At 43.9% G+C, this 16407-nt stretch overlaps 1 protein-coding gene across 1 annotated transcript; it reads right to left on the reverse strand.

The window, feature by feature from the left end:
- Positions 1-683: 683 nt before the first annotated feature.
- On the reverse strand, positions 684-16369 carry LOC149010102 (short-chain dehydrogenase TIC 32, chloroplastic-like). The gene is made up of 8 exons (XM_089161396.1): positions 15134-16369; positions 11760-11991; positions 6079-6158; positions 5267-5420; positions 4998-5076; positions 3218-3302; positions 1622-1668; positions 684-1287 (listed from the first exon to the last, which is right to left on the reverse strand). Exons 1-8 carry the CDS (start codon positions 15237-15239, stop codon positions 1126-1128), a joined length of 945 nt encoding a protein of 314 aa, XP_089017522.1. The 5' UTR covers positions 15240-16369; the 3' UTR covers positions 684-1125.
- Positions 16370-16407: the final 38 nt, after the last annotated feature.

Genomic DNA, 16407 nt, shown 5'->3' on the forward strand with positions numbered 1-16407 from the left:
TAGTGAAAAAGCATCAATGAACTCTTTTCACTTTATTATACACAAGGGAATAATGGTCTTTGTAACCATATTACTAAGCTCTCTCCATTGTCCAAAAATAACATGGAGGGTCAATGTTTAAAGACCTATGTTTTAGGATGCTAAAGCAATTTGCACTTAAACTAGATAAAGTTGAGGAGAAATGATGAAAATGATATAATACTACCACTTAATCATAAAACTACAATCTATTCTGTTTTCCTTTCTAGAAAAAATGGATCTGATATAGAAAATTTTCGCACATGCATAGCGAATTTTTCTACACAGCCTTATCACAACAATTTTTGCCGAAAGACAGTTTATGTTTTTCTTTTCAGTTTCTCCGAATTTTTGGTAGGAGTCCTCTAATTAGTTTTGGATAATCTTTATTTATGATGGAAAACTAAATACCCCATGAAACTTCCACAATTTCGTGAAAATTGATGATGCCTTTTACTTACATTTCGTGGTTCAAACTAACTAAAATAAATGTTTTTTTCATAAGAAACATCTATATTGGAAATGAGACTATTACATAATAGATGGAGCTATCCTTGCCTCAAAGGAATACAGACTAATCTCTTATTGGAGTTATTAGATTTTCACCAAATGTTGAGCCACCCCCTTCACGGTTAATTTACTCAAGAATTTCCCCCCGATTTCCAAACGAGCAAAACGTGACAGTTGATAATCATAATTGAACATGATTTATAGAGTCGTTCAAAACATGCCATAATAATGGTGATAGACGTGAAACATATTTTGCTTGTATAGCTGACTTTGTACATCATGTCGTCCACTGATGTACTTGAATCCCTGTTGCTATAGCAACCGGGTTGGTGTGAAGTCATTTCCCAAGAAAAAAGAACCAACCTTGGCCTGTTGTGCAAGTGCACTCACCATGAGGCCCCATAGGTACCTTTGGTGCTGTGCTTCTATGAAACTGACTAGAGAGGAGTACAACAAGAAGATAAGAAACTTTAGATGCAAATGAGGGTTTTGAGCATCTCTCTCTCTCTCACACACACCAAATACAGAAACGGATGAATTTGAACATCAACAGTTAGGAAATATTATTTAAGATCCCATTAAAAATTGAGGGTCTGTCTATGAATTGATCAAACTCATGCTGAAATCCCAAAGTTTCTTTGCCAAGTCCATATCTTCACCTTGCGAGGTCGTTTTGGCTATGTTGCTATCAGAAAAATACTCGCCACCAACCCCCTTAACTTGAGGATGCATTGCCACATAGCATGTGGTTGCTGCCCCCTGCGACCAAAGATCATTGAAATAAATTAGAAGAATTTTGGTATTTCATGCCACTGCACATTGCAGGAAATTGGTAAGTAAATTGAACTTTAACATGTGATAACAAAGGATTCTGTCTTTCTTCAACATGTCCAGTGAGCATGGTTGAGGTATCCTCTGTAATATGGAGTCAACTCAACCATGTCTGTTGAACTAGTAGGCTGTGACAGTGACAGTGACAGTAATGCACTGCCATTCATGGTGCTTATCAGGACTCTAGAAGTGCACAGCTACATTTTGGACTCTGAATTTGTTCCCATGCTTGGTGTATAATGGGTTCTGCTGCAGAAGGTACCTGTGGAATACTTTTAAGTAGAACTCTACCAAGGGTATTGATAAAACCTGCATCAACCCGCAGAAGAACAAGAAAATCAATTTACGTAACTGTCATACCCATTTGCAACAAGTCAAAAATCAGCAAAACAACTCAGTCATTAAAAATTAGGTCCTCCATCGTGTAGCACAATTTGGAAGGATCAGCATCAAGTATGAAGTTTTTTGGTGGTTCTTCAATAAGGATGTATTTCCTCATCAAAATATTGTAATATGAAGAATTAATCATAGTTGTCACACCACAAAGGCCAGGTCCCTATGTGTTGCCTACTTACCTTGTTCACAGGCATACACATACCAGAGGGGAAACTTATTAAGATGTAGTTTCAAGAAAAAGGGGCCCGCAGTCCTGCACGCACCGGGGGGGGGGGGTCGTTCTTAGATGTATCGCATGGAATTCCAATCTTTTTGAGATGTTATTTTTCAAGGGGTTTTATGCACTATCTTGCCTTATTCGAACTAAATGAGGTTGGCTACAAGGATATTGACCCTCCAATAAGCTCTATTCAAAGTCATATTTGATACAAGGCCTAAGCTATGCATGTTTTTCCTCAACACTTCTCATAGGGTCATTTTAGATCTACCCTGGCTCTTTTACTTCCTTTGATATGAACCAAATCACTCCATTGTACTTAGAATATGCAAAGGTTCCATTGAACATGGCCATGACACTTTGAATGAGTTTCACATAGCTTATCATGTACTGAAGCTACTCCCTAACCAGCTTCAATATAATCATTCCTTCCTTTATCCTTCCTAGTTCAATATGCTCATGGTTGTTACAAAGTTTATCTTCATGACTCTTCGTAATGCCCAACATTCCACATGATACATCATAGATGGTTGTATGACTGACCTACAAAGTTTTCTTTACATTTTAAAGCAGTGTGTCAATTACACAATACATGCACCCCTATACTTCATCCATCCTACATTATAATTCTCTATGAATCATTATTATATATATCTTCCCTTTCAACGATGGACCCCACAGGCCACCCCCCGACGTCAAAACCAACAACAAAAACCCGCAGCCCAACCCGCGGCCCAGGCCCCGAGTCTGTCCCCACAAAGGCTGGCAGTCTGTTGTCCCTGCCCCCCCCAAAGGTTTCGCTGCCATTGCAACGTCTGCAGTACAATAATTGCTCTCTCCTCTTATTTCTGTTTTCTTTTTCCCCCCCTTGAAACCTGGGCAGCTGCTACCATCTTCTTTTCTTCTGCAACTCCAGTAGCACAGTGGTTGCTGCATCAATTTCTTCTTTTGTTCCCTCCAATCCCCCCCCCCCCAAAAAAAAAAAAAAAAAGGAAAAAAACCCACCCTACCTCCCTTCTTTGGTCTTTTCTGAAGGAATTTGGGGCCCAAGCATCTAGAAATTAGACAGAACAGTCACCTAGGCAAAACCTTCACAAATCACATGCAAATAGGTGGTCTTGAAAACAAGACCAAGCACACCATTTGTTGCCTGATATTATGCTCAACAAATAACTGAACCGAAACAATGATTAATTTTCAGATCTCACTTAAATAATATGGATGCTATACAACTGAATTACTTACCATTCACAATGCTCTGATGACGGAAAAGATTAGTCACAATTGTTCCTGGATGAAGTGAATTAGCAGTTATTGGAATCCCCTCTTCCTGTTCATAAATGAACAAAACCGACCAAATCAAGCTAAGCTTTTCCTCACATGAGGGCGTGAACACAATAAATGAAAAAAAAAAAGATAAAATAGTTGCCACTATATTCAGGTAATATCATAGCCGATTCTACAAAGTGATATAGAAAAACACAAAACATGATATATCAAATGAAAAGTTAGATGCTATACTGACATTAAGTATGTGAAAGGAAAAATAAACGCATGAAACAACTCTGTTCTCGGATATTGTACACCATCTCATAGGCAGATTTAATTCTGTGACAATCTAGATGATTGATGAGATGCTCAAATAGTCATCTATTTGTCATTCTATATTTTAATATCACATTTAAGAACTCTGTCTCCCGATCCTTTAAGATAAAAACAAGTAACTGCTGAAATGTGCAATATGAACAACACCTAATCTCCTAATCAAAAAAATTTCTAGATATAATAATAAGGAAAATTTTCAGAGACATCCAGAATTGGCAAAAAACAGACACCCAAAAATGTCTCTTAAATTGCACAATATTACACTCCATTAGCAAACTGTCAAGTCATGATTAGATAATTTCATAATTCTTATATTATCCTTAATCTCTTGTGACTTTACAATATTGCCTCTAGTAAAACAGAATCTTAAATTTCATGTGATTTCTTCCTCATGAGTTCCTCCTCCTTCCTCCGTTTGTCATTTTATATTATAAGATATAGAATAATACAACTAAGGCTATATTCGTCATTACTTCTAACTAATTAACGGTTATTACGGAAAAGGGATGACAGCCAATTTGGCATACTTTTGGGGTGTCTATGCTTTTCGCCAATTATTTTGGGGTGTCGCTGAAATTTTTCCTAATAATAATAATAACCTTAAATATTTAGGAACATCGTCTAAAATGCTTCAATTTGTGTCATAGTACCATGTAAAATAAGAGGATTAGGGAAATGTGTGAAATATTTCAGTTCCTCTTGGAGTGCCTCCACCATCTACGCCAAGTGACACGGTTTGCGTCCTGGTATGAATCAGTAAAAAAATATACTAGAGGCCTAGAGGGTGCTTAATCTTAAGGTACAATTTCCACGGAAAAAATTATAAATTAGAAGTAGAGCAAACATAGTTCATCATCAACAATTGACTAATGTAGTCAGGGCTGCTTGACAGTGGAGATTTTGATAACACTTTTTGATATCAAAACCAATTGCTATTTTTTGGTGAAAAGTCTCTGAGACCAAAGAAACCATACATGCTTTAGCAACCATAGCTAAAATGAATCATGTAAAGGTGATCATTAAGCTTCTGTAGCTCTTCCAAAATCTACAGGCACATATTTGGACTACCAAAAATTTTGAAATAAATACGCAATCACATATGGCTGTGATTTAACAGTTACAAGCTATTTTGGTTGTCTCAACCACTTTAAAGTGCTGGTATTTTCCACACTCCCTCATTCCCCAAGAAAGCTAGGGCATAATTGTCTTGCCATGTTACTTTTATCAAGTACGAAGGACTAAAACACTTCTGGCGGTCCAATAGCCTCAACCCAAGCCCCAAAGTACTGTCTTCCACCAATAAACGAGATAATTTTGATATAAGCACTGGATTTCTTTGGATACGGTTTAAACCAAACTAAGCTAAACATTTCAATTACTCGTCATGAAACTCTGGAAAAAGAAAAGGTTAAAACAACACCTTGAAATGCCTATTGAGTTCCTTCGCATGCAATATGTTGGCAAGCTTTGATTGGCCATATGCTCCAAACTTGCTGTACCTGTAAATTAGCAACCCCAATTATGAAAATAATGCTAACATTTCCAATGGATAGTCGCGTTGCTTCATATAAACAAAATTGGTAGTAAAGATCATAAAGCAGGGGTTGGGGTAAGGCCAAAAACAAAAATAAAGAAATCTGAACACCATTCACTAAAGAACACAAAGTGAATGATCAAGGAAAACCATACGTTGATTTATCATTAAGTTTATCAAAACGAACTCCTTCTGGATATGCAAAGCGGTGAGCAGCAGATGAAACAATTACAATCCTTCCCTCTTTCTTACTCTCATGCGCTGTTCTCTTCATGGTGTCCAACAACAGATTTGTCAAAAGAAAATGGCCTGCCAAGGGAAAAAAATGGTGCGTAAAATTCAATCGTGCTACTTCTAACTTCGTCAAAAAAGGTACAAGGAAAAACATTAGCATCAGAAGAGCCTACAATATACTCCAAGAGAATAGATAGGCTACCTAAGACAGATATATCAATAGTTCACACTTCTGTTAAAGCAATTTATTACACTTATCCCCCCTCGCTGAGCTCTTTGAGTTCCCTTTGTTTGCTCTTATTGTTTGCTGGTTTTTAATATAATTATTTATTCATCCAAAAAAAATATATTTTATTACACTAGAAGAACCTAGAAGGCCATCAAGAAAAGGAAATTCTTATTCTTGGGCCATGCCCTATAACGGTTGCAGAGGAACAATAAACTACAAAACAAAATGCTCAAGGAAAATTTGAAGAGTAATGCATTTTTTGGTTGCTGGTGGTAGTTCAAAGTGGCAAACAAAATCAGATCAATCAGAATCTACTTCCATAAAATGCCAAAATCTAGAAGTGATCAGGTGCTGGAGTATGCAGGATTCATTCAGAATGTCATAGCCGTCTCTCACAGACTGAACAAAAAATAGTAGTCAATATTTCATTGGAAAAAGCTGGAAAAGAAACATATACAGAAACTATAATTGGGCAGTATTATACAAGATCCTGATACAACATACCTAAGTGATTAGTAGCAAACTGCAGCTCTATCTTGTCTTGGGAAAGCATGAATGGTGTTGCCATGACTCCTGCATTGTTACTTCAAGTATAAACACAAAATTACTAAACACAGCCAATCAACAAAGTAAGCACACTTAAAAAGTAAATAGAGAAGGACTATCACATGATTAACAGGGCCAATCAGGACTAATCAGGGTCAGGGCCAATCAGGGCTAATCAGGGTCAGGGTCAATTAGGGCCAATCAAGGCCAACCCATCCCGACCCGGCCCAATTAGGGCCAATTAGGGCGGGAATGGGCTTGGCTTGGCCCTGTAGGGCTTAAGGCTAAGGACAATAATCCTTGGCCCTGAACTAGGGTCAGGGCGGGAATGGGCTTAGATTAGAACATATAGGGCTGGGCTTGGGATTACAAAAGCCCGGCCCAATTGCAGCCCTAATCCTAACCCGGCCCAATTAGGGCCAATTAGGGCGGGAATGGGCTTGGCTTGGCCCTGTAGGGCTTAGGGCTAAGGACAATAATCCTTGGCCCTGAACTAGGGTCAGGGCGGGAATGGGCTTAGATTAGAACATATAGGATTGGGCTTGGGATTGCAAAAGCCTGACCCAGCCCGGCCCAGTTGCAGCCCTAATCCTGACCCGGCCCAATTAGGGCCAATTAGGCGGGAATGGGCTTGGCTTGGCCCTGTAGGGCTTAGGGCTAAGGACAATAATCCTTGGCCCTGAACTAGGGTCAGGACGGGAATGGGCTTAGATTAGAACATATAGGGCTGGGCTTGGGATTGCAAGAGCCTAGCCCAGTTGCAGCCCTAGGACAGGGCCAATCAGGACTAATCAGGGTCAGGGTCAATCAGGGCTAATAAGGGTCAGGGCCAAAGCCAATTAGGGCCAATCAGGGCCAACCCATCCCGACCCGGCCCAATTAGGGCCAATTAGGGGCAGAATGGGCTTAGCTTGGCCCTTTAGGGCTTAGGGCTAAGGACAATAATTATTGGCCCTGAACTAGGGTCAGGGCGGGAATGGGCTTAGATTAGAACATAAAGGGCTGGGCTTGGGATTGCAAAAGCTCGGCCCAGCCCGGCCCAGTTGCAGCCTTAATCCTGACCCGGCCCAATTAGGGCCGGAATGGGCTTGGCTTGGCCCTGTAGGGCTTAGGTCTAAGGACAATAATCCTTGGCTCTAAACTAGGGTCAGGGCGGGAATGGGCTTAGATTAGAACATATAGGGTTGGGCTTGGGATTGCAAGAGTCCGGCCCAGTTGCAGCCCTAGGACAGGGCCAATCAAGACTAATCAGAGTCAGGGCCAATCGGGGCTAGGGCCAATTAGGGCCAATCAGGGCCAACCCATCCCGACCCGGCCCAATTAGGGCCAATTAGGGCGGGAATGGGCTTGGCTTGGCCCTGTAGGGCTTAGGGCTAAGGACAATAATCCTTGGCCTGAACTAGGGTCAGGGCGGGAATGGGCTTAGATTAGAACATATAGGGCTGGGCTTGGGATTGCAAAAGCCCGGCCCAATTAGGGCCAATTAGGGCGGGAATGGGCTTGGCTTGGCCCTGTAGGGCTTAGGGCTAAGGACAATAATTCTTGGCCCTGAACTAAGGTCAGGGCGGGAATGGACTTAGATTAAAACATATAGGGCTGGGCTTGGGATTGCAAGAGCCCGGCCCAGCCCGAGCCAGTTGCAGCCCTAAGATAGGGCTAATAAGGGTCAGGGTCAATTAGGGCCAATCAGGGCCAACCCATCCCGCCCGGCCTAATTAGGGCCAATTAGGGCAGAAATGGGCTTGGCTTGGCCCTGTAGGGCTTAGGGCTAAGGACAATAATCCTTGGCCCTGAACTATGGTCAGGGCGGGAATGGGCTTAGATTAGAACATAAAGGGTTGGGCTTGGGATTGCAAAAGCACGGCCCAGCCCGACCCAATTAGGGCGAATTAGGGCGGGAATGGGCTAGGCTTGGCTCTGTAAGGCTTAGGGCTAAGGACAATAATCCTTGTCCCTGAACTAGGGTCAGGGCGGGAATGGGCTTAGATTAGAACATATAGGGCTTGGGATTGCAAGAGCCCGGCCCAGTTGCGGCCCTAGGACAGGGCCAATTAGGACTAATCAGGGTCAGGGCCAATCAGGGCTAATCAGGGTCAGGGCCAGGGCCAATTAGGGCCAACCCATCCCGACCTGACCCAATTAGGGCCAATTAGGGCGGGAATGGGCTTGGCTTGGCCTTGTAGGGCTTAGGGCTAAGGACAATAATCCTTGGCCCTGAACTAGGGTCAGGGCGGGAATGGGCTTAGATTAGAACATATAGGGCTGGGCTTGGGATTGCAAAGCCCGGCCCGGCCCGGCCCAGTTGCAGCCCTAATCTTGACCCGGCCCAATTAGGGCGGGAATGGGCTTGGCTTCGCCCTGTAGGGCTTAAATCGAAGGACAATAATTCTTGGCCCTGAACTAGGGTCAGGGCGGGAATGGGCTTAGATAAAAACATATAGGGCTGGGCTTGGGATTGCAAGAGCCGGCCCGCCCGGCCCAAGCAGCCCTAAGACATGGCCAATCAGGACTAAACAGGGTCAGGGCCAATAAGGGCTAATAAGGGTCAGGGCCAGGGTCAATTAGGGCCAATCAGGGCAAACCCATCCCGACCCGGCCTAATTAGGGCCAATTAGGGCGGGAATGGGCTTGGCTTGACCCTGTAGGGCTTAGGGCTAAGGACAATAATCCTTGGCCCTGAACTAGGGTCAGGGTGGGAATGGGCTTAGATTAGAACATATAGGGCTGGGCTTGGGATTGCAAAATCCCGGCCCAGCCCGGCCCAATTAGGGCGAATTAGGGCGGGAATGGGCTTGGCTTGGCCCTGTAGGGCTTAGGGCTAAGGACAATAATTCTTGGCCCTGAACTAAGGTCAGGGCGGGAATGGACTTAGATTAAAACATATAGGGCTGGGCTTGGGATTGCAAGAGCCCGGCCCAGCCCGACCCAGTTGCAGCCCTAAGACAAGGCCAATCAGGACTAATCAGGGTCAGGGCCAATCAGGGCTAATAAGGGTCAGGACCAGGGTCAATTAGGGCCAACCCATCCCGCCGGGCCTAATTAGGGCCAATTAGGGCGGGAATGGGCTTGGCTTGGCCCTGTAGGGCTTAGGGCTAAGGACAATAATCCTTGGCCCTGAACTAGGGTCAGGGCGGGAATGGGCTTAGATTAGAACATAAAGGGCTGGGCTTCGGATTGCAAAAGCTCGGCCCAGCCCGGCCCAATTAGGGCCAATTAGGGTGGGAATGGGCTTGGCTTGGCCCTGTAGGGCTTAGGGCTAAGGACAATAATCCTTGGTTCTGAAGGGTCAGGGCGGGAATGGGCTTAGATTAGAACATATAGGGCTGGGCTTGGGATTGCAAGAGCCCGGCCCAGTTGCAGCCCTAGGACAGGGCCAATCAGGACTAATCAGGGTCAGGGCCAACCAAGGCTAATCAGGGTTAGGGCCAAGGCCAATTAGGGCCAATCAGGGCCAACCCATCACGACCCGGCCCAATTAAGGGCAATTAGGGCGGGAATGGGCTTGGCTTGGCCTTGTAGGGCTTAGGGCTAAGGACAATAATCCTTGGCCTTGAACTAGGGTCAGGACGGGAATGGGATTAGATTAGAACATATAGGGCTGGGCTTGGGATTGCAAAAGCCCGGCCCAGTTGCTGCCCTAATCCTGACCCGGCCCAATTAGGGCCAATTAGGGCGGGAATGGGCTTGGCTTGGCCCTGTAGGGCTTAGGGCTAAGGACAATAATCCTTGGCCCTGAACTAGGGTCAGGGCGGGAATGGGCTTAGATTAGAACATACAGGGTTGGGCTTGGGATTGTAAGAGGCCCGGCCCGCCAATTGCTTGGGCCCTAATCCGACCCATCCCGACCCCCAATTAGGGCCAATTAGGGCGGGAATGGGCTTGGGTTGGCCCTGTAGGGCTTAGGGCTAAGGACAATAATCCTTGGCCCTGAACTAGGGTCAGGGCGGGAATGGGCTTAGATTAGAACTTATAGGGCTGGGCTTGGGATTGCAAAAGCCCGGCCCAGCCCAGTTGCAGCCCTAGTCCTGACCCGGCCCAATTAGGGCCAATTAGGGCGGGAATGGGCTTGGCTTGGCCCTGTAGGGCTTAGGGCTAAGGACAATAATCCTTGGCCCTGAACTAGGGTCAGGGCGGGAATGGGCTTTGATTAGAACATATAGGGCTGGGCTTGGGATTGCAAGAGCCCGGCCCATGACTAGTTGCGGACCTAGGACAGGGCCAATCAGGACTAATCAGGGTCAGGGCCAATCAGGGCTAATAAGGGTCAGGGCCAGGGCCAATTAGGGCCAATCAGGGCCAACCCTCCCGACCCGGCCCAATTAGGGCCAATTAGGGCGGGAATGGGTTTGGCTTGGCCCTGTAGGGCTTAGGGCTAAAGACAATAATCCTTGGCCCTGAACTAGGGTCAGGGCGGGAATGGGATTAGATTAGAACATATAGGGCTGGGCTTGGGATTGCAAAAGCCCCGGCCCGGCCGGCGGCTTCAGCCCCCAATCCCGACCCGGCCCAATTAGGGCCAATTAGAGGCGGGAATGGGCTTGGCTTGGCCTTGTAGGGCTTAGGGCTAAGGACAATAATCCTTGGCCCTGAACTAGGGTCAGGGCGGGAATGGGCTTAGATTAGAACATATAGGGTTGGGCTTGGGATTGCAAGAGCCCGGCCCAGTTGCAGCCCTAGGACAGGGCCAATCAGGACTAATAAGGGTCAGGGCCAATCAGGGCTAATAAGGGTCAGGGCCAGGGCCAATTAGGGCCAATTAGGGGGGGAAGGGCCCATCCCGAGGGCCTAGCCCAATTAGGGCCTTGAACTAGGGTCAGGGCGGGAATGGGATTAGATTAGAACATATAGGGCTGTGCTTGGGATTGCAAAAGCCCGACCCAACCCGACCCTGTAGCAGCCCTAATCCTGACCCGGCCCAATTAGGGCCAATTAGGGCGGGAATGGGCTTGGCTTGGCCCTGTAGGGCTTAGGGCTAAGGACAATAATCCTTGGCCCTGAACTAGGGTCAGGGCGGGAATGGGCTTAGATTAGAACATATCGGGCTGGGCTTGGGATTGCAAGAGCCCGGCCCAGTTGCAGCCCAAGGACAGGGCCAATCAGGACTAATCAGGGTCAGGGTCAAGGGCCAGGGCCAATCAGGGCCAACCCATCCCGACCCGGCCCAATTAGGGCCAATTAGGGCGGGAATGGTCTTGGCTTGGCCCTGTAGGGCTTAGGGATAAGGACAATAATCCTTGGCCCTGAACTAGGGTCAGGGCGGGAATGGGCTTAGATTAGAACATATAGGGCTGGGCTTGGGATTGCAAAAGCCCGGCCCAGCCCGGCCCAGTTGCAGCCCTAATCCTGACCTGGCCCAATTAGGGCCAACTAGGGCGGGTATGGGCTTGGCTTGGCCCTGTAGGGCTTAGGGCTAAGGACAATAATCCTTGGCCCTGAACTAGGGTCAGGGTGGGAATGGGCTTAGATTAGAACATATAGGGCTGGGCTTGGGATTGCAAGAGCCCAGCCCGGCCCAGTTGCAGCCCTACACATGAAATCCTCATGTGACAAGAAGGATACTTTCCCTTCTTGGGAAAAACAATGAGTCTGGTTGGGGTGAAGAGTTGAATGAAAGCAAGTAATATATGCAAATTTCTTACATGAGTATGTTCAAAGGAAGACCAGTGGAATGGAAATCTGATGTGAACTTCCTTACTGATGCCATTGAACTAAGATCTAACTCAAATGCATCCAATTTAGCAGTGGGGATTTTCTTAATGATTGCCTCTTTGACATCCTTTCCAGCAGCCATATTCCTGACCCCCATAACAACATGAACCCCACGTAAGGCAAGGACACGTGTGGTCTCGGCACCGATGCCGCTTGATGCTCCTGCATTTGGACAAATATGCGTGCACCAATATCATGACCATTAAATAATTTAAAAAAAAAAAGGGAAGAAGGTATAAAAAATATACCGTATACAAATTATATCTCTTGGATGAGAGACAAATTGTAAATAACCCTTCCGATATTGCAGCTGTGTTTGCTAGTTTCATGTCTGATATTCTTCCTCCCTCCCCCCCCCCCCCGACCTCTCGTTTATTGAAAGTCTATTTCCCCCATATCCTCTGTAAGAAATGCTTCTTATTTGTCTGCTATTCCCTGATTTGCTGTTAAGCATGTTGTTTGCTCTATCGGAGCTTATAAAGCTCCAGCGGGACAGCCTTTATCAAAAATTTGGGAGTTGTGGGCAAGGAGGGCCTCGCTCTGGAACAAACTCACCAGACCAGCCATTTAGCAAACTACTCTACGTTTTATTCCAAAAGAATGAGCCATTTGGTTCTGTTTCCGCCAATTAGCTTATGTAATCTAACTTATAAGGTCTTAGCTAAAGTCTTGAGTGACTTTATCTCCCCCAGCCAGGGTGCTTTTGTAGTGCAGAGACAGATTTCTAACAATGTGTTTCTAGCAACAGAAAATTTTCATTTCATGGCTTAAACTAAGGCAAAATGTGGATATATGGCTTTGAAGCTGGACATGTCTAAGGCTTATGATCGTGCTGTATGGTGTTTAACTTCCAATTTGCTTCCATTCTTGGATTTTGATTCTAAATGGTATGCTTTGGTGAATAAACTTATATCTTCATCTTCTTTTTCTGTGAAACTTAATGGTTCTCCATATACTTAGTTTTCAGGATCTCATGGCCTTAGATGAGGCTGCCCCTTAAGCCCCTACCTATTTCTCATTGTTATGGAGGTCCTATCAAGGCTACTCCTTGAATACAAGCAGTTGGGCCTTTTCCATTAATTAAGATTACTTGGAGTGGCCATGAAATTTCTCATCTGTTTTTTGCGGATGATACCTTTCTTTTTTTGTGCAACTTTGGATGATATTTTGGCTTTAAAGGCTGTCTTGGAACTTTTTTCTGATGTAACTGGTCAGCAGATAAATTTTGAAAAAAGCGGAGCTTTCTTTAGTGAAAATGTTTCAGCAGCAGTTAAAAGTAAGTATTCTTAATGTTTTGAACATCAACGAAATGAAAAGAGATGCTATGTATCTCGGAACTAACTTGTTGCATGGGAGGGCCAATACAAAAATCTAAACTTCATTCTTGGAAAAATGAAATCAAAACTGTTCCTCTTGGAAAGCTTCTACTTTATCTTTTGCGGGAAGAACTGTCCTTATCCTGTGATGCACTTCATCCCCATGTATCACACGCAATATTTTTGTATTCCTAAATCATTTGCAAGAAGCTTGACTTTGTATGTAAAAATTTTTGTCTTGGCAACCAATCTGCTGTTAAGAAATTAACTCTAATTTCATGGGATAGATGTTGCTTACTCAACTGGTTATGAGGGATGGGGTTTCACAGGTTGGAAGATTTCAGTGTTTCTCTGCTTTTGTGCCAAGTGTGGGGGCTGTTAACTTAGTCTGACTCCATTTGAGCTAAGACCCTCAAGGCCAAATACTTTCCCCATACTTCACCCCTTGATCTGAAGGTATCCTCTAGGAATGGATCCTGGACATGGAACAGCTTCCGTAGTATTCTCCCTACTCTTGCAAGAGCAGTCCTCCGATGTGTGGGGAATGGGTCTAACACATCATCTGGTTTGACCCCTGGTCCTTGAATCTCAAGATCATTAGGTTGATGCGTTTGATGTGGACCCATCCAAAGGGGTGCCAGTGTTGCAAATGTGGTGGGAAGATGAGCTACCTTACTAAGGGAGTCCAATAGCTTTCTTTCTCAGTTTAATTTTGTTTCTTCTATTTTCTGTCTAATTCTCCTGATAATTGGACCTCTTTGATTTTAGCAAATGAAGTGTTCTCCGCTAAATTTGCTGCAAAGGCTTTGTCTAATTTGAAAGTTTCCAATTATAGTCATGAATTCTTCAGTTGGTGGAGGTTTTTTTTAAAGTTGAAAATTTATCCTAAGTTCAAACTATACTTGTGGTGTTTTAAATTCAGGTACTCTAGTTAATGCAATATTGTCTCAGTGGACTCCAATCCAACATACTTCTCTATTTTGTGGCGATTATTCAGAGTCCGTTTGGCATCTTTTTATTTCTTGTGATTGGACCTAGCAAGTCTGAACGGAGGGCCTTTGGGACTGAGAACTGAATTTCTCTCTCAGAGATTGTTGCTTCATCTTTGCAAGGACTTTTTATCAGACTCTTATTTTGATAAGCCTTCTCTTCTGTGGATGTTCTCCATAGTTATCATTACTTGCTACTTTATTTGGAAACCTCATAATGATGTTTGTTTCAACAAAAGCTTCAACCACTTGGGTTGGTAGATGCTGAGCCAAATTCCCTAAAGCTTATAAACATTGAACACTGTATTGTGTTAAGTCTACATCTTGGAAATTTATTCACACTCCAATTTTAATGTGTACAGTACAGGGGTTCATAATTCACAGTTGCAAAGAACTAGGTGGATAGATTCTGACAAAAAAAAAATTCTCTCGAAGCTATGATAATGGTTTTAAACCAAGTATCTCCTCTTTGGTGCGAGATCAATGAAATTTGGTGCACTCAAAAGGTGGTTTTTGATCTATACATAACCCACGTAGTTCAGCCTGGCCTCTAACCTTAACTCATCTTTTGGTAGATATAGTCAATCTGGTGGGTACAGCTAAATGGCATGAGTTTCAACATGACTTCTTGTTACAGTGGTTTAAGAATAGGGCTATAGAGGCTTTAGTAGCGGCTCAGGAATGTAAATGGTCCAATATCTTTCTCTATGGGATTTAAGTACTTGTAATACCCTATTAACTTACCACCAAAAAAACCCTTCTAACTTAATAGATTGTGGCTTCTTTTCTCATAAAAATAAATGAAACGAATATAAAAGGACAGATTTCTGGACTCAGTCACACCAACACTTGCTGCATTTCTTTCTACCAGAATTTGGGGGCCTCAACCCATCTCAAAAATTTGGAAACGTATATAAAAACATATCAATAACAAAAAACGACCTGAAGAAAAAGCCAAAGATAAAAAAATACGAGCAAATAGACTCAATTTCATCTTACCAGTAACGATGGCAGTGAGACCAGTTCCGTCAATTCCTTGTGTAACTTCCTCTGCTGTTGAAGTTGCAGAGAACCCGTCTGGACCTTTTCTACAAAACAGAAACATTGTTTCTTCTTCCCAAGTTCCCAACCAGAGACGTTTGGGGAAACCAGAAGCAGAAGGGAAGGCTACCGATCAAAGAACGCGATAATCTTAATCTCTCTTATGTCAACCAAGCAACACGGAATCCTTCGTAATATCAAGGATTGCCATTAATCTAATGACCATCCGAGGGTATGATTCAGCACCTCCAGATAAGGCAAGAATCGTACCCAATGAAAAGATGGGTTTCGCTAAGGACCCACAGAGATGCTTATCTGGTACTCTTCCCAATCTGAGAAATATCTTCACTTTCGTTTTGGGGTCGTTTACTTCGGGTGACAAAGAAGCAGGCTCAAACTGGGCGAGGACGGCACCATCATCGCCTTGTCCAGGCTTGCTCTTTCTACTTTTATGGGTTATAAGAACATATAAGGAAACAACATTGTCAAGCTTCATGTCTGATTCGTAGCCTGGTCGAGTCCGCTGGTTGAGGTTTCAGTCTCGTAAATTCATCATAGATTGATGGTCCCGTGAAATCGCTACTCATCATACGGGGGATTTTGGTCTCGTATGGGTCTTTTCTCATTTCACACGTAAAACATGGATTCACAAGGCAAGTCAGATTATTAGCAGTTTCTCTTGACATCTCAAGTTTGTTGATATCATTCCATTTATAGACTTCAAATTGTATAAGAAAGAGGTTGATCTTTCAGTTATCTAGATGCAGATTATAACCACTGCAAAGATTCCACTTTTGGAAAAATTCATTGTAGCATCAACATTTTCACCCAAAAAAAATAATTTAGTATCAACATGATTGAACAACTCATATAAGTGATTCTAACTTTTGAAACTTTGTTATCTGTTTTTCCCACCACCAAATCGAACGTCAACTACTTGTGTTTTCACATGAGGAGTTCAAAACATCAAGGATCTAAGCAGTAAATCCTTCAGATTGTTCAAGAGTAGGATCCCTGTAGGAAAGTCAATTAAAAAGCACCTGGTACTAAAGCAAAAGTAGGCTTGCCTAGGTAGAGTACTTGTTTGCAAGCCTGCTAAATTGCTCCAGAGAGCTACCATGGTGAACCTGCTACCTGGCTCTTAAAAGCTTGTGTTGCAGCAATAACAAATATCTCCATGTTGATCCCAAAAAAATAAATTACCTCTATCAAGCATTCAAGTGCTGAAAGCA

Source organism: Hakea prostrata, chromosome 7 (genome assembly GCF_041222555.1).
Source record: "Hakea prostrata isolate BN-2017 chromosome 7, UWA_Hpros_2, whole genome shotgun sequence".
Classification (NCBI taxonomy): Eukaryota; Viridiplantae; Streptophyta; class Magnoliopsida; order Proteales; family Proteaceae; genus Hakea; species Hakea prostrata.